Source organism: Euprymna scolopes, chromosome 44 (genome assembly GCF_053919585.1).
Source record: "Euprymna scolopes isolate OS-2025 chromosome 44, ASM5391958v1, whole genome shotgun sequence".
Lineage (NCBI taxonomy): Eukaryota > Metazoa > Mollusca > Cephalopoda > Sepiida > Sepiolidae > Euprymna > Euprymna scolopes.
This window is the reverse complement of record NC_136525.1, coordinates 19728773-19747047: the sequence shown is the minus strand read 5'-3', so window position 1 is coordinate 19747047 and position 18275 is coordinate 19728773. Positions and strand designations below refer to the sequence as shown.

At 32.4% G+C, this 18275-nt stretch overlaps 1 protein-coding gene across 5 annotated transcripts in view; it reads right to left on the bottom strand.

Moving 5' to 3' along the window:
- The window catches only part of LOC145268721 (band 3 anion transport protein-like), a 971550-nt gene that overhangs the window by 39546 nt on the left and 913729 nt on the right, over positions 1 to 18275 (bottom strand). For all 5 annotated transcript variants that reach the window (XM_080124275.1, XM_080124277.1, XM_080124273.1 and 2 more), the window contains 3 exons: positions 11461 to 11667; positions 6913 to 7061; positions 2529 to 2723 (listed from right to left, as the gene is read on the bottom strand). In XM_080124275.1, coding sequence (XP_079980401.1) covers positions 2529 to 2723; positions 6913 to 7061; positions 11461 to 11667 — 551 coding nt within the window. The remainder of the gene's footprint in view (positions 1 to 2528; positions 2724 to 6912; positions 7062 to 11460; positions 11668 to 18275) is intronic.

Below are 18275 nucleotides of genomic sequence, written 5' to 3'. Positions count from 1 at the left end.
GAATGTTTCAGACTGCTTTTGGATCATCTTGCATGAATCGAGCATCAGTTTTTGAGTGGCATAAGAGATTCAAGGAAAGCAGGGAGTCTGTGAGGGATGATGAGAGGTATGGGAGGAGTAAAGAAGTCAAAACAGTAAAGTTGATTGGCCAAATAAAGAATTTCATGGATAAGGACCATAGTGTGCTTATAGAGACAATAAGTGCATAGTTTGATGTCAGTGTGGGAACTGTCCATGCAATTATTATTTTTGAGGAACTGAAGATGCGAAAGACTTGTGCAAAGTTTGTTCCAAGAGTGCTTTACTTTTGTCACAGACTATTTGACCAAGATGGGCATCAAGACGTTTCCTCACCCTCCCTATAGTCCAGATCTTGCTCCCTCTGACTTTTAGTTCTTCCCTAAGATCATGGAAAACCTTAGAGGCTGTCGTTATGAAACAATTGAGGAGATGAAAGAGGTTGTGACAAGGGTCATTAACACACTCACGCAAGAGAACTTCCATGGGGCCTTCCAAAAGTTGTTGGAACGGTACAACAAGTGCATTACAGCCAGAGGAGATTACTTCAAAGGGGACTAGAGTTTGTGTACTATCAATAAAAGTGCCCATATGAAAAAAAGTCTAGAAACTTGTTGAAAGCACCTTGTAGATAGTATTATCCTCCCAGGTATTACCTCCCTCTTTTTCTGTATTTTCGTCTATGGGTTGAATTCTAGACATGCACCACAATTTTTTGTATTATAATGCGAAAAATATCAGTAAAGTTAAACTTCAAATCGGGGTAGTTGGCAATTTTGTGGGAAGTTTGTAATTTTGTGGGTAGTTGGCAATTTTGTGGGAAGTTGGCAATTTTTGGGGAAGTTTGTAATTTTGTGGGTAGTTGGCAATTTTGTGGGAAGTTGGCAATTTTGGGGGAAGTTTGTAATTTTGTGGGTAGTTGGTAATTTTGTGGGAAGTTGGCAATTTTGTGGGAAGTTGGCAATTTTGTGGGAAGTTTGTAATTTTGTGGGTAGTCGACAATTTTGTGGGTAGTTGGCAATTTTGTAGAAAGTTTGTTATTTTATGGGAAGTTTGTTATTTTGTTGGTAGTTGGCAATTTTGTGGGAAGTTTGTTATTTTGTGGGTAGTTGGCAATTTTGTGGGAAGTTTGTAATTTTGTGGGTAGTTGGCAATTTTGTGGGTAGTTGGCAATTTTTGGGGAAGTTTGTAATTTTGTGGGTAGTTGGCAGTTTTGTGGGAAGTTGGCAATTTTGTGGGAAGTTTGTAATTTTGTGGGTAGTTGGCAATTTTGTGGGAAGTTGGCAATTTTTGGGGAAGTTTGTAATTTTGTGGGTAGTTGGCAATTTTGTGGGAAGTTGGCAATTTTTGGGGAAGTTGGTTATTTTGTGGGAAGTTTGTAATTTTGTGGGAAGTTTGTAATTTTGTGGATAGTTGGTAATTTTGTGGGAAGTTGGCAATTTTGTGGGAAGTTTGTTATTTTGTGGGTAGTTGACAATTTTTGGGGAAGTTGGCAATTTTGTGGGAAGTTGGCAATTTTGTGGGAAGTTTGTAATTTTGTGGGTAGTTGGTAATTTTGTGGGAAGTTTGTAATTTTTTGGGTAGTTGACAATTTTGTGGGTAGTTGGCAATTTTGTAGAAAGTTTGTTATTTTGTGGGAAGTTTGTTATTTTGTTAGTAGTTGGCAATTTTGTGGGAAGTTTGCTATTTTGTGGGTAGTTGGCAATTTTGTGGGAAGTTTATTTTGTGGGTAGTTGGGAATATTGTGGGAAGTTTGTAATTTTGTGGGAAGTTGGCAATTTTGTGGGTAGTTGGCAATTTTGTGGGAAGTTGGCAATTTTGGGGGAAGTTTGTAATTTTGTGGGTAGTTGGCAATTTTTTGGGAAGTTTGTTATTTTGTGGGTTGTTGGCAATTTTGTGGGAATGTTGTAATTTTGTGGGAAGTTGGAAATTTTGTGGGAAGTAGGCAATTTTGTGGGAAGTTTGTAATTTTGTGGAAGTTGGCGATTTTTGTGGGAAGTTGGCAAATTTTGTGGGAAGTTTGTAATTTTGTGGGAAGTTGGCGATTTTTGTGGGAAGTTTGTAATTTTGTGGGAAGTTTGTTATTTTGTGGGTAGTTGGCAATTTTGTGGGAAGTTTGTAATTTTGTGGGAAGTTGGCAATTTTTTGGGAAGTTGGTAATTTTGTGGGAAGTTTGTAATTTTGTGGGAAGTTTGTAATTTTGTGGGAAGTAGACAATTTGGTACTTATTATAGTAGCTGCCTTTACGATTCAGTTGTAAAATGCTTTATTTGAAGAAGATTGGAGTTTACATTGACCAAAACGTTGTGAAAATAACACTCAAGATGAGAACAGTAGTCCAAACAATCCAAATAATATGAATAACCAAACCTCATCTCAAAAATTCAGAAGCATAAGATATATTATAGTAGCTGCCTTCACAATTCAGTTGTAATATGTTTTGCTTGAAGGGGGAGGGTAGGTTTAACAAAAGGAGAAAAAAAGAAAGAAAAGCTTTTTTTTTTACTTACGGATGTAATTTTTTTAATCACTTCGTATATAAAAATAAGTGAAATGAGAATGGCAAAAATTTCTTCTGTGAATCTTGTTACAAATCGCACAAGAAAGCTTCCTTCCAGGGCCACGACGACACTCGCAATCACCGTGACCCAAAAGCCAATCCAACAACGCATTGGCAAGAATTCAATTTCATTGCTTTCACAGAACTGGAATAAAAAAAAAAAAGAAAAAAAAGACAAATATCAAAAAATAACAAAACACAAAGATTTGTTTTTCAAAATTAAATTAATATAAAAAAAAAACAAAAAAAAAAACAAAAAAAAAAGCAAAACAACTATTATAAAAAAGGGAAGTTTGATATTAGCCACAGGAAAGAAACTGATTTCTTCACACAAGCAAACACACAGACCTTAAGGCAAACATGATTATCTCCCCTTCAACTCTGGTAATATCATTCTTGGCCACAAGGGGGCGATACATCCACCTTCACTTCCGGTTTGTATCATTTATTCTCTTTCTTCATTGGACATCAAAGAGTGAAGATGTGCCGATAAACTTTCTCCAGTCTGGCGAACAACCTCACCATCGACCTCATCACTGACTTCTCATCGAAGACTATACACGTAAGTAACATTACTTATAATCTCTCACTGAACTCTTATTATAATTTATTTTGTATTTGCTGTAAATAAATTTATTTGGTTGTGTTTAAAAAACCAGCATATTTTGTGTCTTCATTCCATCATGCAACTTCTTTTTAATCTTTTACTTAACAACAGAGGATGAGATCACCAACTACACATCAAAAGGCAACTCCGTCCTCTACAGCCCCTTGATTTTTGAGTGCTAATTGAGCTAAAATCCAAAGTAAAAAGTGGTATGCATATCAAAGTAAACTCTGAAATAAACCACAAACCTTCATAATTTAAACAGAGTAACGGTAAAAAAAACTTTTGTTAAAAAAAGAAAAAAATGTCGACCTGGATTTTTATTTATTTCTTTACGCTTGTTTGTATTGCTGAAAAAAAAAGCATATAACTGAGAGTAGCTAACCTGAAGTGAGGTTGCGAAAAAAAAATACAATCTTCTTCGCGACCTTCTTCTCAGGTGTCTTGTAACCACAGCAACATACAAAAAAAAGAATGAAGTAACTCTTCACAAAGGAGGAAGGTTTTTAAAACAATTACCTTACTCTATTAGTATAAATAACCACAAGGCTATTGTTCTTCTTGGCTGTTGGAAGAGCATCCTCACCTCCGGCAGCTACACTCAGGTAAGTTAGGTATTATTTACTACAGTACGTAACGACAATGTCACAATATGACGTGATACCTCATAAATAAATATGAAAAGTAAAATGGGCATGTGCGGTTGTGTACGTCCATGAAAGACATTTTGCTCGGGGTTCTCGCGTCAGTTGGATTCCGGGAGAAGTTTTCATATACTTCCTAGATTGTAATATCTCAGATTCGCAAACGGATATTGTCTCTATTTTTTTTTGAACGAGTTTTAAAAAATTCCCGCCATTCCATCGTGTCAGCTGTTTGTTTGTCTTTTTTGTATAAATAAAGCAAAACTAATTGAATGCAACTGCTTGCGCCTAGCCTTTGTGCTGGGTAGTATCTGTTCTGTAATTGGTCCTTGGTCAATGTAGGGGAAACCCTTCATACTGAGACAATTACTATTTATTTGGATACTGCCAGAGTGCCCCCTTTTTTTTGGCCTAGCTGCTTTTCTCTCGCATTAAAAACAATTTTCGTGGGAGGTTTAAAAGCAACGCCATTTCTGCAAGTCTTATTTTTGATCGACTACATTTAATTTGAACGGTTAACACTTCCGGTCGCGTCATGGCGTAGAGGTAAGACGTCAGGTTTTCTTTCACTTTCTTCTCCGCCTTCGCGTCACAGGTTCTGAGTCTGCCTGCCTACTACCACTTTCTTTTTTTTTTGACACCTTCAAACACCCGGGCAACGCTGGGCAGCCAGGCTAGTGAATAGATAAAAGAAAAGTTCTTTGATTTCTGAGAATTAATCGAGTCAAAATAAAAATAAAAATGTTTGCAGTATATAAAAATGAGTCCCATGAGGCTGCTGGAGTCATTTCACAGCAGATCCTCAACCGCCATAGATGGCACAAAGTGTCCCATTCAGAGATTCGCAGGAGAGCTGGAGTTGTTTCTCTAGAGTCACTTCTTATCTGTCGTCAGTTTTGATGGTTGGGCTACGTCATCAGAATGCCCTCAAACAGACTACCTCGAAGAGTTCTCTTCAATCAGCTCATTCACGGTTGACAAAATGTCAGCTGCCATAAGAAACACTATATAGACTGCATCAAGCTCACCTTCAAGCACTGCTATATCCCCTTCAATCTTTTGGAGACTTTGGCAGTGGACAGAGACACTTGACGCTCGACATGTGATAGTGCGATGTCCTTCTTCAACAATGGGCATGAGTGAGCAGCTACGGAGCGTTGCACACTGAGCCACTGACGAGTGGCAGCCACTCACCATCAAACCCAAAATCCTGTCTTCCTATGCTCTTTCTGTGCAGATTAGGGTTGGATCAAATACAATTGTATTTGTATTTCAATTGTATTTAAATACAATTTTAATGTATTTGTATTTGTATTTTAACATCACAAGAAAAAGTAATTTGTATTTGTATTCCATGATCAGCCAAAGCCCTCTTCTGCTCACTGTGTCAAATGCTTTGATCAGGTCCACAAATGTTACATAGAAGAGTCCCCTGTTTTGTTCTCGGCACTTCTCTTGGAGTTGCCTGAGGACAAAGACCATATCTGTAGTGCCCCTGTTTGCTCTGAAGCCACATTGGGTTTCTGGGAGGTGGTTTTCTGCGATGGAAGGTATCAGTCTGTTTAGGAGCACACAGGCAAGGATTTTACCTGTGATGGAGATAGGGTTGAATCAAATACAATTGTATTTGTATTTCAATTGTATTTAAATACAATTTTAATGTAATTGTATTTGTATTTCAATTGTATTTAAATACAATTTTAATGTAATTGTATTTGTATTTCAATTGTATTTAAATACAATTTTAATGTAATGAGAGAGAGAGAGAAGGAAACTTTCAGAGCTCTAATGATAATAAAATGCAATAAGAACATGATATAGAATGTAATGTAGATGTCAAATTTGGAAGGAAATATTTCTTTTCTTTTTCTTCTGCATATTTTCAGATTTCTTTATTACTTTGAAAAAAAAAAAGTATTTATATTTGTTTTTGTTTAAATCAGTTATTGTATTTTTATTTGTATTTTGAGATTGAGGAATAAAAGTATTTGTATTTGTATTTTTAGACTTAGGAATAAAAGTATTTGTATTTGTATTTCTGGTAACCTAAACAAAAGTATTTGCATTTGTATTTCAATTGTTAAAAGTCAGTATTTGATCCAACCCTAGATGGAGAGTAGGGTGATCCCCTAGTAGTTAGAGCAGACTGACTTTTCCCCCTTGTTTTTGTATAAGGCAACAATGACTGTGTCATAGAGGTCTTGTGGGAGTTGTTCTTGCTCCCAACTGACAAGGAGCTCATGAAGTCTGTTGTGCAACGCTGGGCCTCCATATTTTCAGATCTCTTCGGCCATACTTTCGTATTTATGTAAAGAGTGTGTTTTAATAAGTTTTTTTTTCTCCATAGAATTGTCTGAATAGTAGCTACATTAAAAAAATACAGTGATAACATATTTTTCCTGTTTGTTAATGATTGCTAATGAAACAGATCTGAAACATACTCTTCTGAGATAATAAAACGTGTTTTCAAAAATTGTGAACTTTTACATTATCAGTAATATATTGCTACACAGTCATGAACATATTTCAGTAAACTAGGTTCTAGAAACTAGAGACGTCTTTAGGTGGTCTTGCCAATATGAAAGCTTTCATATGCTTCCTATTTGCTTTCATGGAGAGGTTTATGGTTTCTAAAAACTAGCTGACTGAAATATGTTCATGACTGTGTAGCAATATATTACTGCTTATGTAAAAACAAATAAGAATATACCTTGCTCTACTTTAGCATTGAGCACTTTTGTATTAACCTCATTATAATTCACTGGTTACCTTATTAGTCAGTATTTGATCCAACCCTAGTGCAGATCACACATTGGGTTTCACAGTCATCAGCGAAGTCACAGATTCAATTAAAAAAAAAAGGATGAAGAAAATGTCATCATCCACATGGATGGGCTACCATAACTAACTAACTAATAAAAATAAGCTATATTTACTTTACATAGCCCCATGCACTCTTTATAATTTGTTTACCCTAGCAATACATATTTATTTCTTGATAAAATAAAGGAAAGTGGTAATATATTGCAGTATAGCATTAATATACAATGCCCTAATATTATTGCAAAATGTCTAGGTCATACCTTGTATAAAGACTGCTCATATACCAGAACAGGCCCTGTCGCTCCAAGAATCATAAGGGGCTGTCCACTGAACAGACCAAATATAAGTCCACATAAAGAGGTACTCAGCACAGTTTCAGTCACCCCCATAAGACCATCGGTTTTTTCCGCTAGAGAAAGAGAGAGAGAGAATAATAATAATCAACTAATCAATCAAAAAAGAAAAAAACAACAATAAAAAACAAAAAAAAACATTATCTATATATATAAAAGGCAAAATATGTATTTGTGTGTGTGTGCATTTTTTCTGTATGTCCGGCAAAGGCTTTTTTGGAGGTTTTCTCTGGGGGTTTACTATGCCTTAGAACTTTTTATATACTCCTTAGATTATAATATCTACGATTTACGAAACGACGTCATAAATATCTTTTATTTCAGCGACTTTTATCTTACAAAATTCGCGTTGTGAATTCGTTTTCTCTACTTACCTAGAAAACCATACATTGATATTCAACCACCTGGGTTTTTAAATGCTTATTTTCGACTGTTCTTTCTCAAGTCCCTGCGTTCGTGGTGTCATGCTATGTCATCAGACTATTAACCTCAAGGCTTCTGGTTCGAGCCTACCTCCCTCCCAAAACTTTTTCCTGTTTTTTTTTGTGCATTTTTTTAATATTTAAACAGGGTTATTACTTAGCTTATCATTTAGTTTTGATTTACTCCCCCTTCCCCCAACACACACACACACCTCCAAACACCCGGGCAATGCCAGGCACTTCCGCTAGTCTATTATAAATGGACGATGGTAAAAAAATAAAGAGAAACCTATAATAGGCCTGGCAACGATACAACGAAAAAATATGTAAAACATGATGATCCACCCCAGCAAAAAACTACCACCATAACATCGTCAACAAGGTGCTTATCATTACGAATACACAGGTGCAATATGGCGTTCATATTATTTGGATTCTTCGGGTTACTGTTCTCATCTTTAGTATTATTTTCATATTTTGTCAATGTAACTTCCGACTTTCTTAAAGTATATCTTGTTGAACTCTGGAATCTTTCTGCTGAAATCGGGAATCTTTCTGTCAAACTCGGGAGTCTTTCTGTCGAACTCGGGAGTCTTTCTGTCAAACCCGGAAATCTTTCTGCTGATATCTGGAATCTTTCTGCTGAAAGATTCCAGATATCAGCAGAAAGATTTCCGGGTTTGAACTCGAGAATCTTTCTGCTAAATTCTGGAATCTTTCTGTCGAACTTGGGAATCTTTCTGCTGAAATCTGGAATCTTTCTGCTGAACTCGGGAATCTTTCTGTAGAACTCGGGAATCTTTCTGCCAAACTCGAGAATCTTTCTGCCAAATTCGGGGGAAAAAATGGTCAAAAAACAAGTATATAACAAATCTTTCTGTCGAACTCTGGAATCTTTCTGTAGAACTCCGGAATCTTTCTGCTGAACTTGGGAATCTTTCTGCCGAACTCCGGAATGTTTCTGCCAAACTCGAGAATCTTTCTGCCAAATTCGGGGGAAAAAATGGTAAAAAAACAAGTATATAACAAATCTTTCTGTCGAACTCTGGAATCTTTCTGTAGAACTCCGGAATCTTTCTGCTGAACTCGGGAATCTTTCTACCGAACTCCGGAATCTTTCTGCCAAACTCAGGAATCTTTCTGCTGGCTCGAGAATCTTTCTGTCGAACTCTGGAATCTTTCTGTTGAATTCATGGTTGTTTGGTTGTTTTTGTTTTACGGCATATCAACCGTTTTCAGGTTATTTAATTCCGAATCCAAAGATTTTGAAGAAAATTTTTTTAATAAAATATATTTGTTGTTTTCAAATCGGTTTTTATTCAACCCATAGTTGGGACCCTAACAGGTAGTACCACTCTGGGTCAGAGTGGACCTGGGAGCAATGTCAATTAAAGGGTGGTTCCACACTCCCCAAAGCCTGCAAGCTAGGGCCTCACCACTGGATATAGTTTAAGGTCATATCCAGGACCCCTGTTGAATTCAGGAATCTTTCTATCGAACTTGGGAATCTATTGAACTCAGTAATCTGCACAGAATTTCGAATGAAACCATTTATTTAATCGATGGGGAATAGCATGCTCTTGTTCCATCAGCCATGATTGGGTAGAAGTTCACAATTATACTTCGTGCGTTGCCTACACTGAGGCTTGTACCTTTCACCATCCAGAAGAATGCAACTTTAAAACTGAATTTTACAAAGTACGTTATCCACTATGCCATGGGTTCTTGCAGACTCCTAAGTTCGGCAAAAAGATTTCAGAGTTCAATAAGATACACCTAAAGAAGGTCGGAAGTTACATTGACAAAATAAATGTTGTGAAAATAAAACTCAAGATGAGAACATTAGTCCAAAGAATCCAAATAATATAAATAATCAATCCTCATCTCAAAAAAAATCAGAAATGAAATAAAACTCTTTGATATATCAAGTATCTACATCAAAAAGTATGGAAAATTATCGAGTAGAATTCTAATTAAAGTTCTAAATCAGTTTTCCAATTCTTCATTGGCATGAATGCATTATATATATATATATATATATATATATATATATATATATATATATATATATATATATATATATATATACTCCTATAAATTCGTTTTTTTTTTGTGTGTATTGATATTCATATTAAAAACCCTCTTTTTTATTTATTTAAAAAGAAAATACAATTTTCTTATAAAATACAATTTTCTTATAAAATAAAATTTTCTTTTGTGGAATTGCATTCACTAGCAAAAGATCTAGCTAATTTGCATATTCTTTTTTTTAAATTTTTTTTTATTACATTTTCACCCCAAACAAGGCACATTGTGCCACTTTGGTGTAGGGGTCTACTATCAGGGGCAGCAACTACTGGGGCACTATGTAGGGATTTGGGCAGCAAGATGTCGGTTCACGTTACACTTGAACTTCTGCATGTCAGTACAGTTGGGGAAGCAGGGACCTGGAATGGAATTCCAGAGTCTAGCGGTTCTGGGGAAGAAACTACTGGAGTAGAAAGATCTTTTACATCTAGGGATCTCTACTGTGTGGGGATGGGATTTAGCTGCCTGTCGGGTTTGTCAAGGGTGTTTACGTCGTGGGGACACAATGTCTGCAGTTCGTCAGAGCATTCACCATTAAAATACTTGTAGAACAGGCAGAGGGATGCAATGTTTCATCGATGGGACAGAGGCTGAAGCTTAGATGCCAGTTCAGGGCCTATCAGATTGGCGACTCTTTTTTTAACCTTGTTTAGGAGCGAGAGACTAGTAGCGGATGCGCCAGCCCAAATGTGACAGCAATACTCCATACATGGGCGAATGGTGGCCTTATAGAGGTACAGGATACTTTCAGGTGTCAGTAGTTTTGTAGCACAGTAGAGAGAGCCTACCTTCTTTGCAGCGGCCCTGGCAATGTTTTCAATGTAATTGTTCCAACTCATGTTTCCTGTGAACGTTAGGCCAAGCAGTTTGAAAGATGTACTCTCAGACAGGGAGTCACTGGCCATTGCTATTGGTGGCAGAGAAGGTTTCTTGTAATTATTGAAGGAAACCAGTTTAGTCTTGGCAGCATTGAATGTGACCATCCATTTTTGTCCCCATTCCACTACACATTCATTTTAATTCCCAATTAGTTGCTTCAGTTTTCTAATGGGATGATCATCTTTAGTTAACTATTACGTGTAATTATATTCATGCAGATATTCTACATGATTTATACTTGCATTATATTTGCATAAAAAGCTTATAGTAAACACAAAATTGTTTCCATATATATTTATGTATACGTATATATTTTTGTTTAATAAATTTTGCCTACCAAACTCCTCCTAGAGTTTTTGGTCTACAGACATGAAACTTCATATATAAGGTATTTGAATCCATGCAAAACTTTATACTTGGGTTTTATCCAGGAAAAATTGGTGCAAAAGTGTGAAAATTAAAAAAAAAAATGAAATTTGCCAGGTGAAGGTCGAACGCTGGCATTACGAATGCATAACGTAGTTGCCATTGGTTCATGTTTTAATTTTTAGCCTTGCAGTAAACATGTTTCCATAGCCCAGTCATTGACGGCAGAGGCAAAATAAATGGTGAGCTGAACGTTTTGGTTTCAATTCTCGGTGATGGCACATGAGTCTTTTTTTTTTTTTTTTATAGTTTTTAAATTATTACTATATACTGCATCCAATCTATCTATCTATCTGTATATATATATATATATATATATATATATATATATATATAAAAGTGAAAACGTCTGTCTGTCTTTTCTCTATGGTAATTAAAGAAAACTATTATACAGAAAGGCATTACTTTACATATTCACACTTTTTAATATATACATATGCACATAACCTTATGAACAGTACATAGGGCCCGAGCAAAGCCGGGCGGAACTGCTAGTATATATATATAGAAAAAATAAAGAAAAAGAAAAATGAAAAAAGAAAGAAATAAAAATACAATTATGAACGGTAAGAAAATTAACAAAAAAATAAGAAAAACAAAAAGTAAAAACTAAAAGAAATATGGCGGAAGGTTAACTCACCTAGCAGACCCCCAAAGGCAATACATGGTGAAAGACAAGCAAAGAATATAAAAACAAAGGCAGCTAGACACTGGAGATTAAAGGAATCAGTTATATCGCTTCGATAATAAGGGTAGCGTCGCTTTATATCGTTGATGAGGCCACCAAAAGGACGCCCGGTTCTTTTAAGCGGATCTACAGGAACCTTTCCTTTTGTCTCTAACAATGCTGGACAAGAAAAGAAAAAAAAGAAAAGAAAGAAAAAAAAAACAAAAACAATGAAATAGAGCAGACAAATATAGAAACAGGGTATTTATAAACTTTATCATTATGAAACTATTTTTACTGCTTCCTGGAGCACTCGGATGCTAAAGCTATGCTATCAGGCTGACAAGAAAGTGCTTGCGGTTTTTAACTTTTAAATTCAGATGGACATATTTCGGTTTAAACAAAAATTTATTGATTGAAATAAGCGCCATCAGAATGAACACACTTTTGCCAACGCAAAACAAATATATTTATGCCACTAACGTAAAAATCTTGCGTTCTGGGGCGATGAAGTCGCTGAAGGCGTTTTTAATATCGCTTAGGTTTTTGAAGTATTTCTCATGCAGAAAGTTGTCGAGATGCTTGAAAAAATGGTAGTCAGTAGGTAAGAGATTTGGAGAGTATGGCAGATGAGGCAGAGTTTTGTAGCCCAATTTGTTAAACTTCTGCAGGGTCGGTTTAGCAACGTATGGTTGGGTATTATCGTGGAGGAGAATTGGGCCTTTTAATGTTGTTGTGAAAGTTTCTGATGCATTTCATCCATTTGTTGACAGTATTTCTTTGCCGTAACAATTTCTCCTGCATTAAAAAAAGACTTTAATGGATGAGATCAGCCGCAGACCACCAAACAGTCAGCATGACCTTCTTTTGGTGCAACTCTGGCTTTGGGAAGTGTCGTGGAGCTTCATCGGCGTCTAACCACTGAGCTAAGTGTCAACAATTGTCGTAAAGAACCCACTTTTCATCACAAATCACAATCTGATCGAGAAACAGGTCATTCTTATTGTGTAAAAGAAGGGAAACTGACACTTCATAACGGCATTTCTTTTGGTTGTCGTTCAATTCATGAGAAACTCATTTATCAAGCTTTTTTATTTTTCCAATCTCTCTTAAGTGGTCAGAAATCATCGCATACGTTATGTCTAATTCAGAAGCAAAACTTGAACAGTTGTGCGTGGATTGGCTTCGACTTGATACTTATCACCATCCAATGGCGGACCACTATGCTCATTATCTTTAAGATTCTCGTCACCACCACAAAATTTCTTAAACCACTATTGTGCTGTGCCTTAAGTAGTTGTTTCTGGGCCAAATCCTCCATTGATATCACAGCTTTTCTGGCCTAGCTTGAATTGAAATAAGAAGATTGTGCAAATTTGCTTTTTTTCCATTTTGTATTCAACATTCTGAAAAAAAATAATTGTTTTAAAACGATTGTAAGTTAAACGATTAGATAGACCGAAAAACGCCTTAAAATAATATATAAAGTAAAGTTATTTTAAATAATATATAAAGTAAAGTTATTTTAAATAATATATAAAGTAAAGTTATTTTAAATGATGTATAAAATAAAGTTATTTTAAATGATGTATAAAATAAAGTTATTTTAAATGATGTATAAAGTAAAGTTATTTTAAATGATGTATAAAATAAAGTTATTTTAAATGATGTATAAAATAAAGTTATTTTAAATGATGTATAAAGTAAAGTTATTTTAAATGATGTATAAAATAAAGTTATTTTAAATAATATATAAAATCAAGTTATTTTAAATGATGTATAAAGTAAAGTTATTTGAATGATATATAAAGTAAAGTTATTTTAAATGATGTATAAAGTAAAGTTATTTAAATGATGTATAAAATAAAGTTATTTTAAATGATGTATAAAGTAAAGTTATTTTAAATGATGTATAAAATAAAGTTATTTTAAATGATGTATAAAATAAAGTTATTTTAAATGATGTATAAAATAAAGTTATTTTAAATGATGTATAAAATAAAGTTATTTTAAATGATGTATAAAATAAAGTTATTTTAAATAATATATAAAGTAAAGTTATTTTAAATGATGTATAAAATAAAGTTATTTTAAATGATGTATAAAATAAAGTTATTTTAAATGATGTATAAAAAAAGTTATTTTAAATGATGTATAAAATAAAGTTATTTTAAATGATGTATAAAATAAAGTTATTTTAAATGATGTATAAAATAAAGTTATTTTAAATGATGTATAAAATAAAGTTATTTTAAATGATGTATAAAATAAAGTTATTTTAAATGATGTATAAAGTAAAGTTATTTTAAATGATGTATGAAATAAAGTTATTTTAAATGATGTATAAAACAAAGTTATTTTAAATGATGTATAAAGTAAAGTTATTTTAAATGATGTATAAAATAAAGTTATTTTAAATGATGTATAAAGTAAAGTTATTTGAATGATATATAAAGTAAAGTTATTTTAAATGATGTATAAAGTAAAGTTATTTTAAATGATGTATACAGTAAAGTTATTTTAAATGATGTATAAAGTAAAGTTATTTTAAATGATGCATAAAGTAAAGTTATTTTAAATGATGTATAAAATAAAGTTATTTTAAATGATGTATAAAATAAAGTTATTTTAAATGATGTATAAAGTAGTTATTTTAAATGATGTATAAAATAAAATTATTTTAAATGATGTATAAAATAAAGTTATTTTAAATGATGTATAAAATGAAGTTATTTTAAATGATGTACAAAATAAAGTTATTTTAAATGATGTATAAAATAAAATTATTTTAAATAATATATAAAATAAAGTTATTTTAAATGATGTATAAAATAAAGATATTTTAAATGATGTATAAAATAAAGTTATTTTAAATGATGTATAAAGTAAAGTTATTTTAAATGATGTATAAAGTAAAGTTATTTAAAGAATGTATAAAGTTATTTTACATAATATATAAAGTAAAGTTATTTTAAATAATATATAAAATAAAGTTATTTTAAATAATATATAAAGTAAAGTTATTTTAAATGATATATAAAGTAAAGTTATTTTAAATGATGTATAAAGTAAAGTTATTTTAAATGATATATAAAGTAAAGTTATTTTAAATGATATATAAAGTAAAGTTATTTTAAATGATGTATAAAGTAAAGTTATTTAAATGATGTATAAAGTTATTTTAAATAATATATAAAGTAAAGTTATTTTAAATGATATATAAAGTAAAGTTATTTGAATAATATATAAAGTAAAGTTATTTTAAATGATGTATAAAGCAAAGTTATTTAAATGATGTATAAAGTTGTTTTAAATAATATATAAAGTAAAGTTATTTTAAATAATATATAAAATAAAGTTATTTTAAATGACGTATAAAGTAAAGTTATTTAAATGATGTATAAAGTGAAATATTATAACAAAAACTTATTTGAAAATACATAATTTAAAACCAAACTTAAAAATTCCGCAAAAACTTTCTTCTCAACCTAATAATATAAATTGAATGCTACATGACTACTTTTACTCTCCAGCAACCGATTCTAAAACCATGCTGGTTTGGAATTGCGAAGGATTGGAAGACTGACATAATCGAACATCACAGCAAAATATTTATTTGTCGAATCAGCAAAATATTTATGTCGAATCAACAAAATATTTATATCAAATCAAAAAAATATTCATTTATCAAATCAACAAAATATTTATTTGTCGAATCAGCAACAATTTTTGTCGAATCAGCAAAATATTTATTTGTCGCATCATCAAAATATTCATGTCGAATCATCAAAATATTTATGTCGAATCAGCAAAATATTTATGTCAAATCAACAAAATATTTACTTGTTGAATCAGCAAAATATTTATGTCAAATCAGCAAAATATTTATGTCAAATCAACAAAATATTTACTTGTTGAATCAGCAAAATATTTATGTCAAATCAGCAAAATATTTATGTCGAATCAGCAACATACTTACTTGTCTAATCAGCAAAATATTTATGTCGAATCAACAAAAATATTTATGTCGAATCAGCAAAATATTTACTTGTCGAATCAGCAAAATATTTACTTGTCGAATCAGCAAACTATTTACTTGTCGAATCAGCAAAATATTTATGTCGAATCAGCAAAATATTTATGTCGAATCAGCAAAATATTTATGTCGAATCAGCAAAACATTGTTGAATTAGCAAAATATTTATGTCGAATCATCAAAATATTTATGTCGAATCAGCAAAATATTTATGTCGAATCAGCAAAATATTTATGTCGAATCAGCAAAACATTGTTGAATCAGCAAAATATTTATGTCGAATCATCAAAATATTTATGTCGAATCAGCAAAACATTTATGTTGAATTAGCAAAATATTTATGTCGAATCAGCAAAATATTTATGTCGAATCAGCGAGTTAAATTGAGAGAAAGACAATTTAATCTAATGTGTTCTTGTTTTTTTTTATTATAAAAAATTTTTTAAACTTTTAATTTTTATGCTTAGGAAGTTTTTAGGTGAAGGTTTGGGATTTTCAAACTACTGTTCAACAAGAGGCACTTGAAGTTTGGAGGTTACATCGTCCGCAACATTGTGAGAATAACATCCAAGATGCAATAATTGAAATAATACATTATTTTATTCTTTTTGTTTAAATTAATAACCGTTTTATCGAATCCGATACCGTCTTCGATTTGTTATTTAGCTTTCATTAACACAACAGCACAACATACACTTATACAGATATACAAACATATATACACATATACAGATATACAAACATATATACACATATACAGATAAATATATACACAAGCATATATCTATACTAATAAACATTTTTTTTTTTTGTGTATTGATATTCATATTAAAATTTTTTTCTATTTATTTAAAAAGAAAAAACAACTTTGTTATATATGGATCATGGAATTGCATTCATCTGCAAAAGATCTAGCTAATTTGCATATTCTTTTAAACATTCATTTTAATTAATTTCCTATTAGTTTTTTCGGTTTTCTTATGGGATGACCATCTTTAGTTAACTATTACGTGTAATTATATTCATGCAGATATTCTACATGATTTATACTTGCGTAATATTTGCATGGTTATAGTAAACAAAAATCTCTTTATATATATATTTTCATGTATGTGTATATATATTTGTTTAAAAAATTTTGCCTACCAAATTTCTCTGCCAGTGTTTTATGTACAGGAATGAAACTTAATATATAGGGTATTCGATACGATGCAACTCTTTATATTTGGGTTTTAGCCGGGGAAAATCGATGAAAAAGTGTGAAAAAAAAAAAATGAAATTTGCCAGGTGAAGGTTGAACGACGGCATTACGAATATGCATGCGTAACGTAATAGCTATTGGTTCATGTTTTAATTTTTAGCCTTGCAGCAAACATGTCTTCATAGTTCAGGCATTAATGTCAAAAGAAAAAGTAAATCGTAAGCTAAACGTTTTGGTTTCGATTCTTAGTGGTGGCGCATGAGTCATTTATTAAATTTTATTTTTTAAATCATTGCTATATATTGAGTCCAATATAATATAATATGAAATCCGCATTAATCAAATTATCATATTTAAGAATATTTTACGACCAGGCAATGCTGGCCGGCCTGCTAGTACACACACACACACACACACACACACACACACACACACACACACACACATATATATATTTGTTTACTGTTTTTTGGGGAAAGAATTCCAAGAAAGTGCTTGATTACAAAGAAAAACTTTTTCGATATAAGAGCTTAATATTTATTTATTTAATTGTACAGAAGTTCAGAAAAACATTGGTACCGTCGGTTTCAAACCCAACATAAAGGGGACCAGTTAATGGTAAAATTTAAATGATGTTAGGCTCTCGTCAGCCATGTTGTTTCTGTCTGGGGAAATATATATATATATATATATATATATATATATATATATATATAAATATTAATAAATCGCGATATAGCCAAGCAGTTGGCGAGATTGGACCAGCGGATAAAGAGGTCAAGCTCATTACTGTGGGGTCCCGATTTCAAATATCGCTAGCTTCAGCCACTCTGATGAGTCATAGACGACCAAACCCGTATCAGTGGATAATTATATTTTAAAAACAATATATATATATATATATATATATATATATATATATATATTGCTTTTAAAATATAAAAAAACCCACCTCGCTCCCTCCTCAGTCAGTGGAGGAGAACCCTCATGACTGAAACAACTATCATCCCTTCTATCATCCCCCTCCCATACCTATACCCCCTCCAATGCCCCCCCCCTCTGGGGAACAAAATCTTCCCCACACTAGGAACCGATCCTGGGTCTGGCCATACCCACATGGGGAGACAAATAAATAGAAACATTAAAAAATCCCCTATACATATTTTAAATACACCCCTCTTTCTAAACAAACATAATATAAGGAATACCCGAAAAGACTAAAACGAAAAATCACAATACTAAAATCCAAGAATCCAAAAAATAAATATCAAAATAGAATGAAAGCACCCCTACCCTTATTTCAGAAGAGCTAGTCCCCCCTCCCCACACATACACATTAGTAAAGACCTCACTTTGGACCACAGTCGCCTTCCTAAGGAAGCAAATAACCCCAAAATACTATAAAACAATATACACATTCCCAAACCAACAAAAGCACACACACACACACACACACACACACACACACACACACACACACACACACACACACCCTACCCCACCCTAAAGGAAAAGAAAAAAACATTAGCAGAAAGAGATAGCCAGGTCAGC